The 15,152-nt window shown below is 38.4% G+C and overlaps 1 protein-coding gene across 2 annotated transcripts in view; it reads left to right on the top strand.

Moving 5' to 3' along the window:
* The window catches only part of mbpb (myelin basic protein b), a 107,635-nt gene extending 92,934 nt beyond the window's left edge, over positions 1 to 14,701 (top strand). For both annotated transcript variants that reach the window (XM_042332587.1, XM_042332588.1), the window contains 5 exons: positions 3,406 to 3,507; positions 5,029 to 5,055; positions 5,401 to 5,442; positions 8,817 to 8,942; positions 12,982 to 14,701. In XM_042332587.1, the coding sequence (XP_042188521.1) occupies positions 3,406 to 3,507; positions 5,029 to 5,055; positions 5,401 to 5,442; positions 8,817 to 8,942; positions 12,982 to 13,020 (336 nt within the window). In that variant the 3' untranslated portion in view covers positions 13,021 to 14,701. The remainder of the gene's footprint in view (positions 1 to 3,405; positions 3,508 to 5,028; positions 5,056 to 5,400; positions 5,443 to 8,816; positions 8,943 to 12,981) is intronic.
* The last annotated feature ends 451 nt before the right edge of the window (positions 14,702 to 15,152 follow it).

Genomic DNA, 15,152 nt, shown 5'->3' with positions numbered 1-15,152 from the left:
CCCAACCCAGCTAACTTGAGCAAGTTGTGTGTCCTCCATGCCCCCTTGCCAAGTATTCAACAACCACGTGCTTAACCATTGGAACTCCCTCCCTGCATCCTCCATCTCACCCTCCTCTCTATCTGAGACATTATCCTGAATAAAGGGTACTATATCAATGCAAGTTGTTGTTGAGCAAAACATGAAAAGTCAATTCCATCACTACAAATGATTGCAGTGTGATTTAATAATACTATTTAATGTTTGCAAAAGATCACTGGTTCTCATCTTGCCTTTATATACTTCTCATCTTTGTTTTACTTGACATCTTAAACAGCGTCCCAAGAGGAAAACAGCCTTTGTAGATAACAGTGTTACAGTAGCAGCCTTTAAGTGAACAAGATAAAGTAAACTATGATGTCTGCAAAGGTTACCTACGTAAATCTGGCAATGGCTCCGATGTAGATATATTGAGGGGGTGGGTGGGATGGGGGGGATTATTACAGAGCAAATTAGACCATTTTCCTAATTTTAGTAAATTTTGCAAATTTACTCTTGTAAATAGTTGTCATGAAAATTTTAAAATCTAGTTAAATTTTCCATCTTCATGATTGTTATGTTATTTAAACTTTTATTACAAGATTAGAGTTATTTATAAGCTGCTATATATGTAAACACAATGGTGTTCATTCATGGTGCCTCCTCCCTTTCCTCCTTCAAGGGCAGTCTCAAGACCTTTCTCTTTGACCGTGCCTTCAGCTCCCCTCTCGACTCTCTACCCCCTCCTCGCTCCCTCCCTTCCCTCACCTCACCCTGACCATTTCCCCCCTGCTCGGGTCCTGACCCAACTGTACAGCACCTTGGGACGTCCTCCCGACGTGAAAGGCGCTCTATAAATGGAATCCTGTTGTTGTTGTTGTTCAGGTCATGTAAAAGAATCCTCTACATAGAGTATACAGAGTACAATAACTTAGCTTCCAATGTAGAGTGGATTGCTAGCAGAAGGAATATCACTCCTATATAAGGCTGTAACAGTAATTTCCAAGAAGCTTTGATAAAGTGTTCTTCCATTTGCTTAAAAAAATTCACTCACAGAAACAATAGTTTTGAAAGAGCAGAGGATAAATCATCTGTTTCTTGTGTAGAACTATTCACACATGTTTTGCTTTGCTGCACTTTGCTTCAGTAGTAAATAAATTCCCTGCTGAGATATCAAATGGCAAATAGACAATATGTCTCCAAAGATGAAATTTGCTAAGCTTCAAATTTGAGAACTTCTGACCAGTCAAAATGTGAAATGGTTTTCGTTTACTTTCTTTTAATCAAAGGGATGGATTCTAGTGCTGGGGAACTGAGGACTTTCCACTTTTGTACCTAGGGCCGCAAGATATTGGGACATGTGTGACATTGCTGTGCCAAAATTGGTTATCCCGTTTGCTTACATAATACATAGTAACAACACCTTACAATAAATCCCGTGAAGCACTTTTAGACATCCTGTCAATGGGAAAAGCACTCCCACAAAATGTAAGGATTAGTATTTTTATTACATGACATGCAAGTCAGCCACAAAATGTCCTGGTTAGAAGTTTGCTCTTCTTCAACAGTGAGGTTGATAAAGCACTGTTCTCGAAAGGAGTAGTGTGACTTGTGGCTCACTGCTGGGAAAAGCACCTCACAACATAACACTTGTTTACTGTGAGGAAAACACCAAATCACAAGAACTCTTCTCCACCCAAGATTGCCTCAGATCCCAACGTCTTAGGAGCTGATGTAACTTTCACTTGGAGAAAATGTAATCTTAGTGATAGTTTCTGTTTTCTGCTCAAGCTATTTTTGTGGAGATTCTGAAAAGGCAATTTAGCAGCGGGGTGGGGGTGGGAGAGGCAGGGTCATTGTGATGTTAAACCTGAGTCTTCACTCAAAACTGGATCATAAAGTCACATTTACAGAAAAGCCTAGCATCCCATGAGTCTATTGCTGGATTCTAACCCAGAAACACTGTGCTAACCTATCATCCCACCCAATCCATCAAACCCTTGCCGAGCTTATCATTTTTCATTGATTTTTCTGTAAAATAATTCATCAGTATAATGGCCCAAGCAGTCAAGAAAAAATATTTTTGTATCGAAAACCCAGCAACAGAAAATTTTCTTATTATGGCATGGTTACCTTAGCAACTGTGAATGGTGTTAAGACATCACTGCTCTTCTGGGATGTAGGGTGCATTTAAAAGTAACACACTGTACCAGCTGGAATATAAGACATTTTGAAGCACTTTGTTAACTTAACAACTCCTTGTATTGCTTTGGGTTTGTTTCAGCTATTATATTAATGTTCACGAACTGTGTATTTCAATCACCCCAAGAATACAGAGAAAGACGTAAATGAACCTTGTGGGTGTGTTTCCATGACAATAGTAATGTCTCTTTTTGTTAGCAATAGAATACAGTAACTATGTAACTTAGAACATGGTCCTGCTTATATAATTGCTTTTGTTGTTATAAAGATAGTCTATTCTTTTTTTGTCACATAGCCAAACATTTGCGCATCCTTTCAAAGCGGCTGTTCAAATTAAGATGTATTTTTCAAACAGATTTAAAAGATGGCTTCTCCCTGTTACACTGCAATTTACTCCACAAAGTGCCTATAATATATTTATTTAAGTATCAGTGGCATCGGATCTTAATTTAACAATGATTGTCTTGGAGATACTTGAGCAGTGTGATTTCTAGCAGCGCTGTGGATAAACTGCTTGGAATCTGTAGGTAATTTCCCTGGCAATAGTGTAGAGAAAGCAAACTTTGCACTTGTGGACAAGCAAAATACAACATGTGATATTATCACGTGCCATATCCCTCTCCATACTCTGGGAAGACAGGTTTGAATAGGTTACTTCTACTTTTTTGGAGCTGTTTTTCAAGAGTTGGGGGTAGGGAGATGGTTGAAGCAAGAAATATTGATTCTTTGAAACACAGATAAGATAGTTTTCTTTTAGGAAATAATATTATGGGATATAGGACATAGGTAGTTCAGCACATATATGCATGTGACTGCCAGGAAGGTGGAAGACAAACTAGATGGACCTTAGTCTTTTTTCAACTAGCATTTCCTATGTCCTTATGTTGAACAGACAAACAGGAGCTTGGTTTAAAGGATGATACCTCCAACAATGTAGTACACCCTGCTTTGAAGTATCAATATAGGCTGTGCGTTCAAAGTCCTGACAAAACTTATCTTAGTGTATAAGGCTAAGATAAGCTTTGGCTAAAAATATCTGCACTACTCATATGCTTCATGTTTGATGAGAGGTTAACAATATATACATCTGCTCAATTCTTTTCCCGGTTGACAGCTCTTCTCCTAGTTTTTTTTAATATAAACTAACTGTGATCTCTATGCTAATATACACATTCTGTATTTCAGGATTCTTTGACCAAGACTGTCCAAGCTGCTCTTACCATACACAAGCCTCAACCAGCACCTAAACCTGATGATAATGCTGTTGTCCACTTCTTTAAGAATGTGGTGAGAAATTGTTGTTTTTGTATATTGTGTGATTCTTCAAGATGACAATTTTAATACATACTAAAGGGAAATTGCATTTCAAGGGCACTGTTGGAAACATAAGGGTAACATTTGTGGTATTCCTTAATATATTGTGCTAATTAAGATCAGAAATATCATATAAAGCGCAGTCACACCTAGCGGGCTCTTCAACGATAGAGAGATTACAATCAAATCCTATCTTGCCCTCACACAAGACATGTTTACTTTCCATCAGAGATAATTGGATACCAAGCTGGAACAAGACCCCTGGCTGATTTTTTTCCTCCCTCACCAAGAATGCTGAGGCTAGTTGTAACACCTCAACTACTGGCCTGGATGAGATTAGCTAATTCAGTACAGAGCAGAGGTCAAACCTATCATTGTTCAAATCGACATAGGTTGGTGGACTCCAGACAATGAATTTACCAATGAGACATCATGGGACATCTTCACATTTTTGATAAGCTTTATAAATCTGACTCAGTGCTCCTCTATACTTTTCTGTGAATCGGTTTGTGCTGAGAGAAAAAGAATGAGTTTATATATGATCAGTTACCTCTCAAAGGCTGAATGAATTTGATTTAATTTAATTTAATTTACATAGGTGCTAAACTTGATCATTTGGGTATTTGTCCCCTACCTCCCTGTCTTCAGAACCTGCCATAAGACCTTAGTTTTTTGACTGCACATTCAGCTACCTGTTCTCCCCTCATCCCTTCTCATGTTTGGGTTTCCATTCAGCTGTGTGAAACGCTTTGATATATCCTACCTATATGTACATCGCTAAGGTTATTCTGTCTGTAGCAATGGTACAATTAGCATCAGATAATGTTCCTGCTCCTGATAGCTATCCAGTAATACTTGCTGATTGTGAACACTTCTTGAAGGCAACAGCTTGATCTCAGTAGTGATTTCCCCTTTGTCTAATAGTCTGCTGATACTCAGTGTCTCAGTGTCAAGGTTCACACATGGCTATTTGGGCAATTTTAAAAAATATATATTTTATTTGGTCAGCTGGGTGTCTGACACATGCAGAAACCAATCGCCATGTTTAAGAGTATCCAAATCAAGCTGAGATTTGCATGCATGAAAATCCCAGAGAGAGAGTGTTGGAATGGAATCCCTGGAGGGACACATCCTGTTCACCTAATTCCAGAAAGTATTAGGCACAGGTTGCAAGATCCAAGGCTTGAGAACCTCAGAGTGTGCAAGGACCCCAAAAAGATGTCCAGGAACACGAAAACATGCCACAAAAAGAGTTCTAACGCTTTGAGAAAAGGGGAGGAGAAAATTGGTGAAGGAACTTTGCTGAACAAACATCTGATCACAATTTTGGAATTGAAATTAATAAATAATTATTATAGAAGGAAAATAAGGGGAAGTGTTCGGTTAATGTAAAGCCTTTTGGGTTTTGAAATGTATTGTTTTTAAAACGGAGGCATAATATGAATGCATCCAGGTTAACAATACTCTGACGTGAATCATATTCTTTTTTTTCAGATGTCACCGAAGAGAGCCCCACCAAAGGTAATCATTCTGTTGCGTAGACAGTTCATCAGCTTGATAGCATTTTTCTTGTTTTAAAAAAAAATCAATAAATGGAAAGTCCTATACAGCTGGGTCCTTGCAGCAGGCTTTTGTTTACAGTTAATACTTGGTTTGCTAGAATGTTAAGATAGCATATGAGCAACTTTTTTGTATGATTAACAGGTGCATTAGGAACAGCATTTGATAAGTCACCTGCATTAAATATAAATATCGGACCAAGATCTTGTGTTCTGTACCCCCATCTTTTTCTGAGCCGCATCATTGCCTTTATTCCTCAATTGTATTTGGTGATCATCATGGCTCCCTTTCTCGTCACTACTGCAGGCTAAGTCCGGAGCAGGTACAGCTATCACTAAACTTATTTGGGTAAGGTGTAAGATCTGTATTTTCACAATCATCAAGGTCACACTGGCTAACCATAAATCATCATCCAAAGGTGGACCGTCACCAAAATACATCTGCATTATTGGAAGTTTCAATTCCATCTCATCATTTAATTGTTTTTGGTGATATTTTACCATTATATAAACTTACTCCCCCCCTCGCCCCAAACCCCCTCCTTCCCCAATACTTACCTAACCCCAAAGACAACGGCTGCATGCTGCCAGGTGTGGTGGCAAAATAGTCAAGCTGATCGCTTCAACAGGCGTTTGCTTCATATCACTACAGTCGTCAATCCAAGTCACTAAAAGTAGCTTACAATCTGCCAATTGTAATTGGATTTTAACAAGTGAACTTTCTGATGGGGGAATCCACCTTAGAGCAAAACTGGGCAATTGCTCTGAATCACTCTATGGTAAGTATGATGCATCCTAAATATTGTGAATGGAGCAATACTAGTACTGGAGGTGTAAGGTATATTTGAAACACAAAACCAGCTGATGGTGGGCAGTATATACGTGAGCAGTTTTTAATGGCCGTAATTCTGAAACAGCCTCTTCTCCCCCATCCCCAGCCCTGAGGGAGATTGAAAAATACAACTGGGTAAAAGCTCCTCCTGGGTGTAAAGTTAATCTATTTGTGTAGTGTTTCATAAACTCCAGAATTTGGCAAATTAAAAGCTTAAAAGAAATTGGGAAATTCTTAAAAGAACGTGCAGAAGTAAGGCTGAATTTGCGAATCTGCCAAATTGTGGATGCTCTGAGATACTAAATAGAATAATTCTAGACACAGGCGGAATTTCTCCCCAGTGTTTCTTAGTAATAACAAATTGGATAACGCACCAACTTTGTAAAACAAGGTCACACCCTCAGGCAGTGTTTAATTATCAACTAGAAATTGCCTAACAAAGTTGGTGTGAGTGGGTGGGGGCATGGGAGGGAAGCAGGCTACAACTGAGACAGTGACATGGCAGAATTTCCAATGATGTGATTATATCACTGGTGATAATTATCCCATTGAATATTGCTTTTTCACCCCCTGTTACTGCGCTACAATAAAAATAACTATTATTTGATTTAGTTACTCAGCGTACGGTATTATCTACCAGCTATCATGCATCATGGAAGTGACCCTTCTAATTTAATGATACGTTGCATAATTAAATGCTTTCTTGGCTGCTCTTCCTGCAACTAACGTCCTGAAATTAGCGATGAATTGCAATGTCAAGGCAAAAAATACTCAGATAGTTTATTTCTTTCCCTGCTAAAGCAGTACGAGATGTCTCCTGGTGTGTAACAGAATGAGTTCTCTCTGGTTAGTTTACTGCAGTTCCATGTGCAGAAGATGCATGTAACTGCAACCTGGAGAGTGTGATAATTCAGTTAACCCTTTATTTGGTATTTGTTGGTATTTGCTGAACAGTTAACCAGGTTAAGACACTGTCGTGAGAGCATGGCCTAGCTTTGAGTACAGCAAACAAAAAAGTACTGCCACACTAGAGCGAAATTAGGATCTAAGAAATGTTTCAGAAGAAACGTGTAAATGCTATAAGCCTGAACATTGGCTTCAGGCTGTTGGCTTTATCTGGCTGGGCTAATCATTTATTCTAAGAGAGTGAAGGGACATTGGTCTCTGGTATTATTATGTTGGCTCCTGTCTATAAGGTAAGTTCATCAATAAGGTAAGTTCGCCAATGGTTTGCGTTTCTTTCTACTAAGGCTTCAGCTGATATCGTGATCTTGTGCTGAAGATTAAATCTGGGCTTCTCGAGACTAAGTTAACCTGCATTATCACAGAGTCAAACTAATTGTACATAGTTCACTTAAAATAAATCTAAAATAATCAGTGCCCCCATCATCGTGTATGAATAATTGATCACCAGCCACTGATGTTTTTCTTCATGTGACTGTGATCTCTGCTGTTATCAGAATTGGCACATTCTATTATTTGAGTTCTAAATGTTTCAGTGCCTCTGAAAAAGATGTGCTGCAATCCCATCTTCGAATATTTATTCTCAGCTACCTTTCATCCACGTACAATGTTGCCAAACCATCACCACTGCAGAGGGCTACACAACCTTTGTGGCATATATTTTGTGCAGCACGACTTCTATTCACCTTCTAACTGATCTCGAGGTCTTCATCCAATTAACTCTAAATGTTCTATCAGCTGTCAAATTAAAGGATTGCTGCCATCAGGAATTTTTGGATTGCAAGCCTCATTCAAAACAAAACACTTATTAGGCAGCATCCAACTCTAACATGAGCGATAAGCAAATACAGCCATGACTTTTTCAGGAATTCTATATCAATGTCACATTCTTTCAAGACTTGCCAAATAAATAGAAATACTGAAAATATAATGACTGACATTAGTACTGATATCTTTCTATTAGTAGTAAATTTGCTCACCTCTCCGCTTTCCACACTAATGTGCCTGTCGGTATAGTATTTATGCAAGCACTCTCAAGCAACCACTGTAATCAGATTTTTTACATACGACTCCACTTTCTGTAGTTTATTTATTTACTGTTCCGAACTTTTAAAGAAAACTCCTATTCCTTTTCTGCCCTTTCTGAGTCGTCCTGTGTCAGGACATGAGACAAGTCAAGCTGAACCCATTGCTAGCAGTCTAATGCTCGAATCCTTTTATCAGCAATATGTGTACTGTCCTTCCAGTTTCTCATCACTTCTGCATAGAAGTCCTCAGGGTGGATGGTGAATTCACCCTGTGGTGCGGGGGGGGGAACAGGGCCAATTGGAACCATGCTCGAGACTCAACACACATGCTACGCTACGCAACTGTGTCTTCTGCTTTCGTTGGTTACATTTTTATTGAGAGAAACTCACATAATGGGCTCTATCCTGAAGTAAGAGAAATGGAGTCTCCTCATGGGAAAATAAATTCACAGGAAACTGCAAAGTTCAGTGAACTCAGCAGACTATTAAATCAGCTCTTCTGAAATTAGAACCAAACAATGGGTCACAAATCACAATTTTTATAATGAGAAACTGCTTTGAACATAGTTGTGATTTTCAAAAAAAGTTTGTAAAGGCCTCCTACACTTTCGATGTGTTGAACCCTTTAATCATTTCAATACTTAAATGGAATATAGCAATACATAGAATAGTTAGGAAATATGCCAATTGTACAAATCACTTGCTTTCTGGAATATTTATTTTATTTCACCAGTGTTTGCATATGCTGTGTGTATGTAAAGTAGCTATCGAACCCTTGAAGAGAAGGTATTCACAAAAAGAGAATCTATTTTCTTTGCTTGTAACATTATACAGGAGTCAAGTTCTGTGAATATATCAAACCATCTTAATATTTTAATTTACATTTTTGTTTGCTTAAAGGGTGCTGATGGACAAAGACCCGCAGGACATGGGGCAAGTGGCAAAATGTTGGATGCTTCGAAGTCAAAGGAGTCTTTCAGAGGACATAAGGATGGATCAGGCACCCTTTCCAAAATCTTCAAACTGGTAAATAATCATAAGGAACACAGCTCATAACACAACTTATTACGAAGTGCAGAAATCAGGAATTTCTTTGTCAGAGTTAGACTTAGTTTTAAGCAGTGGGATAATCCCTGTTAAGTTCTATTCCTCAGTGCACATTACTTGTTAGCTTTTCAGCTTGTAGTTGGCATGTTCATTTCTTGTCAGTACAATACGCTTAGAAAACTTCAAAACTGAGGCTGTGAGTTCATTCAGCCTTCACTTGTTATAGTTGTCCAAACCTTCATACTCACACAGGCACTAATTTTGATGGAAAGGCATCATATGATCAAGGACCCTGCTTTAACCATGCTTTTATTGCCGTAAAGCTATCTATATACAATTATAGCATACAGATATTATTACATCATTAAAGGCCTCGTGTTCACAATGTGGTCTAACTTGCGGTTTAAAGGACTGACTAGGAGTTACACAAATGTGACAGAGATGGGGTGGGGGAAGGGAGAGGGATTCTGCCTCTAACACCATTCTCAGTGTCAATTCCTATGAAAATGGGTTGTGCATTTCACTTCTGGCTCTCAAACAGCAGATTTTGACTGCCAGATAGTGGGATTTATACTACCCTGAGTGAAGGGTGCTAGATGTTGTTATTATTTACTCTTAGTATTTTGTTCAGCAAAACGCATCTATTCCACTAACTGTGTACTCAGGCCAAAAATATCAGTGAAAGTTGCTGTTATTAGATTATACCATGACTGGAAAGCGGAAGAAGTTTGTGGGTTCAACCCCCACATCAGCATTTGAACTCAGAGTCCAGACAATGCAGTGCTTGGGAGAACTGTATTCTCAAAGGTGCCATCCTTCATATGAGACATTGAACTGAGATCCCTTTTACGCCTGTTTGGGTGGATGTTAAAGATCTCACGGCACTGTTCAAAAAGAGAAGTTAACCTACTTAATAACAGGATTGAATATATATCTAGATTTAATTGTTTTATTGCAGCGTACGTTTCTCATTAAACACTGCTTAAATTAGCCTCTTGAACAAACTACCTAGATTCAGAAGTGAATTTGTTTTCCATTTCTGTGTTGTGAAAAGGCTCGCTCCTATAACTTGTTTATGAGATAACTCATACAGAGAACATCATGAACCTCATTAAGATCATAGCCAAGAGATTTAGAAGAATTGATAGACAGTGGAAAAATCTTTACTTGTGTCTGTGGTTTAGGAATAATGACTGCTGCCACTGTTTTTTCCACTTGTTCTTTTCTACTACATACAAACAGTGCTTCTTATAATGCAATACATTGTTGTATACAAACAATTGAAGTACAATCACAAAGATCAGAATTGTATGGTAAACTTGGGTTATCTAAAAGGTCAAACCGAGAACAATGTAGGATTTTAGAAAACTTAAACTCTGTTGTAAAAAAAGGCTGAGCATTGATTCACAAAGCTAAAACCACACACACATATATACACTTAGGACTGAAATTATTTGTGGAGTCCTGTAGCTCAGTGGTTAGCGCACTCGCCTTGCAAGCGAGAGACCCGGGTTTGATTCCCAGCAGGGCAAAATGTTGGGTAAATCTCCTTAATCCACACACACGCCTCTGTTTACCTAACAGTAAGTAGGAACCTGGTTGTCAGTCAATTGGCAGATTACTTTTCCGGGGTAATAATTCTTTGAAAAAAGGATAATAATAAATTGGTCACTCAAACGACTGTTTGTGAGACACTGCTGTGCGCAATCACAGCAGGCAATTTGTACACGGCAATCTACACAAATAGTCGTGAAGTGAATGACTCATTTTATCTTGGAATTGTTGGCTAGGACACCAGCAGAAACTCCCTTTTCTTTTCAGAGAGTGCCATGGTATTCTTTAACATTTATCTGAATAGGCAGACGGGACCTTGGTTTAACATTTCTCCAAAGAACGGCACTTCCTACAATGAAACATTTCCCCAGCACTGCACTGGAGTGTCAACCTTGACTATACGAGTTCAAACATCATCACAGTGCATTCTGGGGCCGACAGCTTAAATAATATTTAAAATCCCAAATAGTGATTCAAAACACATACAGAAAAAGAAAAAACACAGCAAAGCAGAACAGATTTTGGACTTAGAATTAATGAACCGCTACACTATTAATTTCATTTAAAATAATTAGCATGTACTAACCAATGAGGGCACTAGTATTTGCATGAGCAGAAACACGATTTGAATTGGACTTTGTCTGTCTGATGTAAGCTTCAACTTCAGCCCAGCCAAGTACTGCAGTGAACAGCTCTTCCAAAAAGGGGACAGACATTGAAGCTGCTGGGAAGTCTGCTGATCAGCCAGATACGTCCAAATCAGCTGCGAGCACTGCTTCAGAAAACACCAAGCAGCTGACCCTGACAAGTGACAGAAAACAGCTGGTCAGCATCAGCCTGTATTATGCTGACATTCAAACATTGCCACAGTGCCTGCATGGCTCTGTCTCAAGAACCCGCTAGCTTTCTGGGTCAGGGACCAGAGGAACAAGGGAGAAACAGGCTAAGAAACTTGGGAAGAGAAGGTTGTTTGCAGAATTCTTTAAACGGCTGGTACATTGCTTTCTTCTTCTGAAGCAAAGTGATAGCTGTTAGTTTAAGCTTGTGGTCAATGAATGGCTCCATAGTACAACCCAATCATGAGCAGTATCATCAAACAGGGATTCTCCCTCAATTGAGATTCATGGTCAAATCTCTCCCAGATAAAAGTGACACATTTTAGCCAGGTATTCAGTATGGTTAGAGTGTATGGTATTTTGGGGCTTGCTGTGGCAGCGTTTCATCAGGCTATCACTGTTAGGTGCCCATCTAGCGGTCTGGTCAAGAACCAAAGAAATTCACAACAAAAGCAGTGAAAGTAGGACAAAAGTTGAGCTTCAGATTTGTCCTAGTTCCTGGATAATGGAGGGAAGAGTAGATGAGGCTGTTGTATTGTGATTCATAGTAGACAGCCACAGAACTAGTCACCAGTTGCCAGAAGTCTGCAGCCATCACCCATGTACAGGAAGACCTGTACAGGAGGAAGACAATGTGCTCTTCAGTGGAAAGTAAGAGACTTAAATTAAAACTATTTCAAATGTGATGCCCTCATACAAGAAAAAAACAATAACCATAGGTTACAGATTTAGAGGAATCCTTTACATACAAGAAAATAACCCTTTTGTATATACCAATAAGATGTTTTGTAATTTTGTTTCCATTACTTCTAGTGGAACTATCTAGGTTGAGCACCTGGATGTAAGAACGTGGGGCCTCATTTGAAGCAACCTTCTGACTAACCTCTACATTTCGGGCCAAATGTGTTTTCAATAGTTGGCAATCTAAAATATGAATTTTCACACTTGCGCTTTTTTTAAATGTAATCTCTGAGATAAAAACATTATTTTTGTGTTTGTGTTTTTTGTGTTGGAAGACAAATGCAACAAATGAGGCGTAAAATGTTGAACAAAAGCTTAAATGACTAACCCTAATACAGCAATTGGTCTCAGAGTCAGATGATGATGGTTACAATTGATCCACGTGTGAATACACTATAGTCGTATTGGTGCAATGCCAAATTGCACGCAGAGAAACGTATTGTGATATTTTAAATGTAATTGGGGGAAGTGGTCAAGAATTTAACTAAAATTTTAAATTGACGCTGACAAGAAATTAATTTTAGAATAACAGTGTGTGACAGGTTGTATTCTGCACTTACAGTCTTACAAGGATTTGCCACAAGAAATTGTCCAAGCTGCTTGGGAGATAGCCTGACAGACTACATTTAGGATAGCAGTGGATCTGAAAATGTTTACTGGTTCCCCAAAACTCATTCATATAACCCAACTTGTGACTTTCATTCTCAATCCATATTGGGAGTTGGTTACTCTTCAGTCAGTGTGACAGGTGTAATCTAAGTACAGCTACTATGTCAAATTTCTTAATTAAGAAGTACTGCAAAATTCATCTTTACTCTTCTGATTCTGCCTGCTGCGTCTTGTACACAAAGCTTTCTCATATTCTGCTTTATTTGTTCTCAAAACAGGGGAAGAAAGAAGGTGAAGGCTCACACGCCAGACGTTAATTCTGCATCAACAAATTCAACGGAAGGAGTGCTTCATAAAGACAAAATCCTCGCTCAGTGTCCTATTTTAACATCCTTTCCATTTCAAGCATTAACTAGCACTTCTCCAAAACAAGACCTGCCATACCAATACAATCCATACTTACTGGTTGTATTGAGTTGTATATGCAGTAGTATATTGAATGGAATGTTATTACTTACACTTGCTACACCTTACCAATAGTTAAGTTATTGCAACAGTCTTAAAAAGAACACTTGAGATGTGAAGGTGCTGATATTTAAATGCATTTTGCCAATGATAATTTCCATGGTAATGGAAATAAAAATAAGGAACTTAAACGTTTTACAATGAAGTTGATCACTTCATAACACAGGCATGGTTATTTTCCACTGCATCTATTAGCAGACTTTACTGTAAAGAGTATTAAGATGTTTGTTAATATTTTACTAAACAGGTTAGCCCTACCAAAAACAAAATGTTCTCTCCCTGTTGCTGTGCAGATCAATAAGCTCTATTTTGAACATAAATGCCAATGGTTGCTTCTGTCATAAGAACTGTTCACTGGGGCTTTACATGAGCAAAGCTGCAGAAACATTGCAATCAATGTAAATCCAAGGGGGGATATTAAATGGGGTGACTGCCCTGCTCGTGTAATGGAGATAAAGCAGCATTATATGTCATAAACCTATGAACACTAAATAAGAGTACTATATTAACTTTAATTTAATGAAAAAGCAGCCTGTAAAAGCAATAACCTGAAACTAATCCTAATCCTTAGCACTGAGAAAGATTGTTTGACAAACTAATTTCCATAGGTACGGGTTTAGACTTTCTGAAATTACCATTCCTATGTGAGTGCTCTTTTGAATTGCACTGTTTTGTAACTAAAATAATATTTTACTATGTTTATAGAAACTACATGTGGATACTTATTGCAATTTATCAAATACGTCCCTGCCATTTTCTTTCAGTAATGCTATTATGCTGTTTCCGTTTCCCTCTCCCTCACCTCCCTCACTAACAGCGGTCACTATTGCATAAAATAGTCACTTTGGAGTCAATATCCTCAGACATTGGAAGCTCAAGGGATCATTTCCTCATCTCATGTATGAAATAACTTGTGCCCAGTCCAAACCTCAGTCACAAGATTAACATCTCTACACTTCTAAATCATACTAATGCGTCAAGTACATTCCAAGAATACAACACAATAAGCCAAATAGTTTCACAGTGTCTGAGTGTGGTTAGCATTCTATTGGACCCTGATAGAATGAATTTAGTGCCAGGCATGTTCAACTGATGTAGAACAAGTGCAGCCCCTCAGTACTGAATCCTGCTGCTGCTTTTCTATTAGACATGTTTATTCCCTCAGTTGTAATCTGTTGTTGTGTGGATGAGATGAAATGCATTCCATCCACCCTCCTGCCTTCTCACGTGATGTGTTCTCTAATTGGTTACACTGAAAGTTCACCTGCATGGGGTATGTGGAGAGCAATATTAACTTTCCTTTTACACTTTATTGCCAGTTTGAGAGTGGTAACATGCTTTTAGAGTATACATACTAGAAAACAAAGCTGAATGGACATATGTGACAAAATGTTGTTCTGAATGTATGTAAAAATAATGCACTTAAACATTCTGTGTTTGTCTATGGCAAAATAAAATGACTATTGTAATTCAGTTTGAAAGATCTTCGATGTGGTTTATTCTGGATAGTTAATGTTTGTTGCGTATGAGCCTAAATACTGCAGACATTTGAAACATTCAAAATAGCTGCAAGTTTGCCTGTGGAAGTGCAAATACACAGATGTTGCTTTTGTTATGATGAAAGTTTCCAGTCACCTAGGCACAAACATATATGAAGTCAACAGGTTGGTTAATTTCTCATTCCATATTTTCTTGTGATCTCTCCAGTGGTCAAGCAAAATATCCTCACTGGCCGATGTCTAAAAACTTTCTGGAGCCCGAAAGCAAATGATCTAGAAAGAGAACAATTTTGTTTATTGAATCAGTATACTAATGCCTAGACTTGAACTCCTATTCTTGAGTCCCAATACTACATATAATACTACGGAAGTTACTAACTGTCCGACATGCCATCCTTCAGATAAGACATTAAACCAAGGTCCTG

The sequence above is a fragment of the Callorhinchus milii genome, unplaced genomic scaffold (assembly GCF_018977255.1).
Source record: "Callorhinchus milii isolate IMCB2004 unplaced genomic scaffold, IMCB_Cmil_1.0 Scaffold2, whole genome shotgun sequence".
NCBI lineage: Eukaryota > Metazoa > Chordata > Chondrichthyes > Chimaeriformes > Callorhinchidae > Callorhinchus > Callorhinchus milii.
The sequence above is the reverse complement of the archived record's forward strand: the minus strand, read 5'-3'. Positions and strand labels throughout refer to the sequence as shown.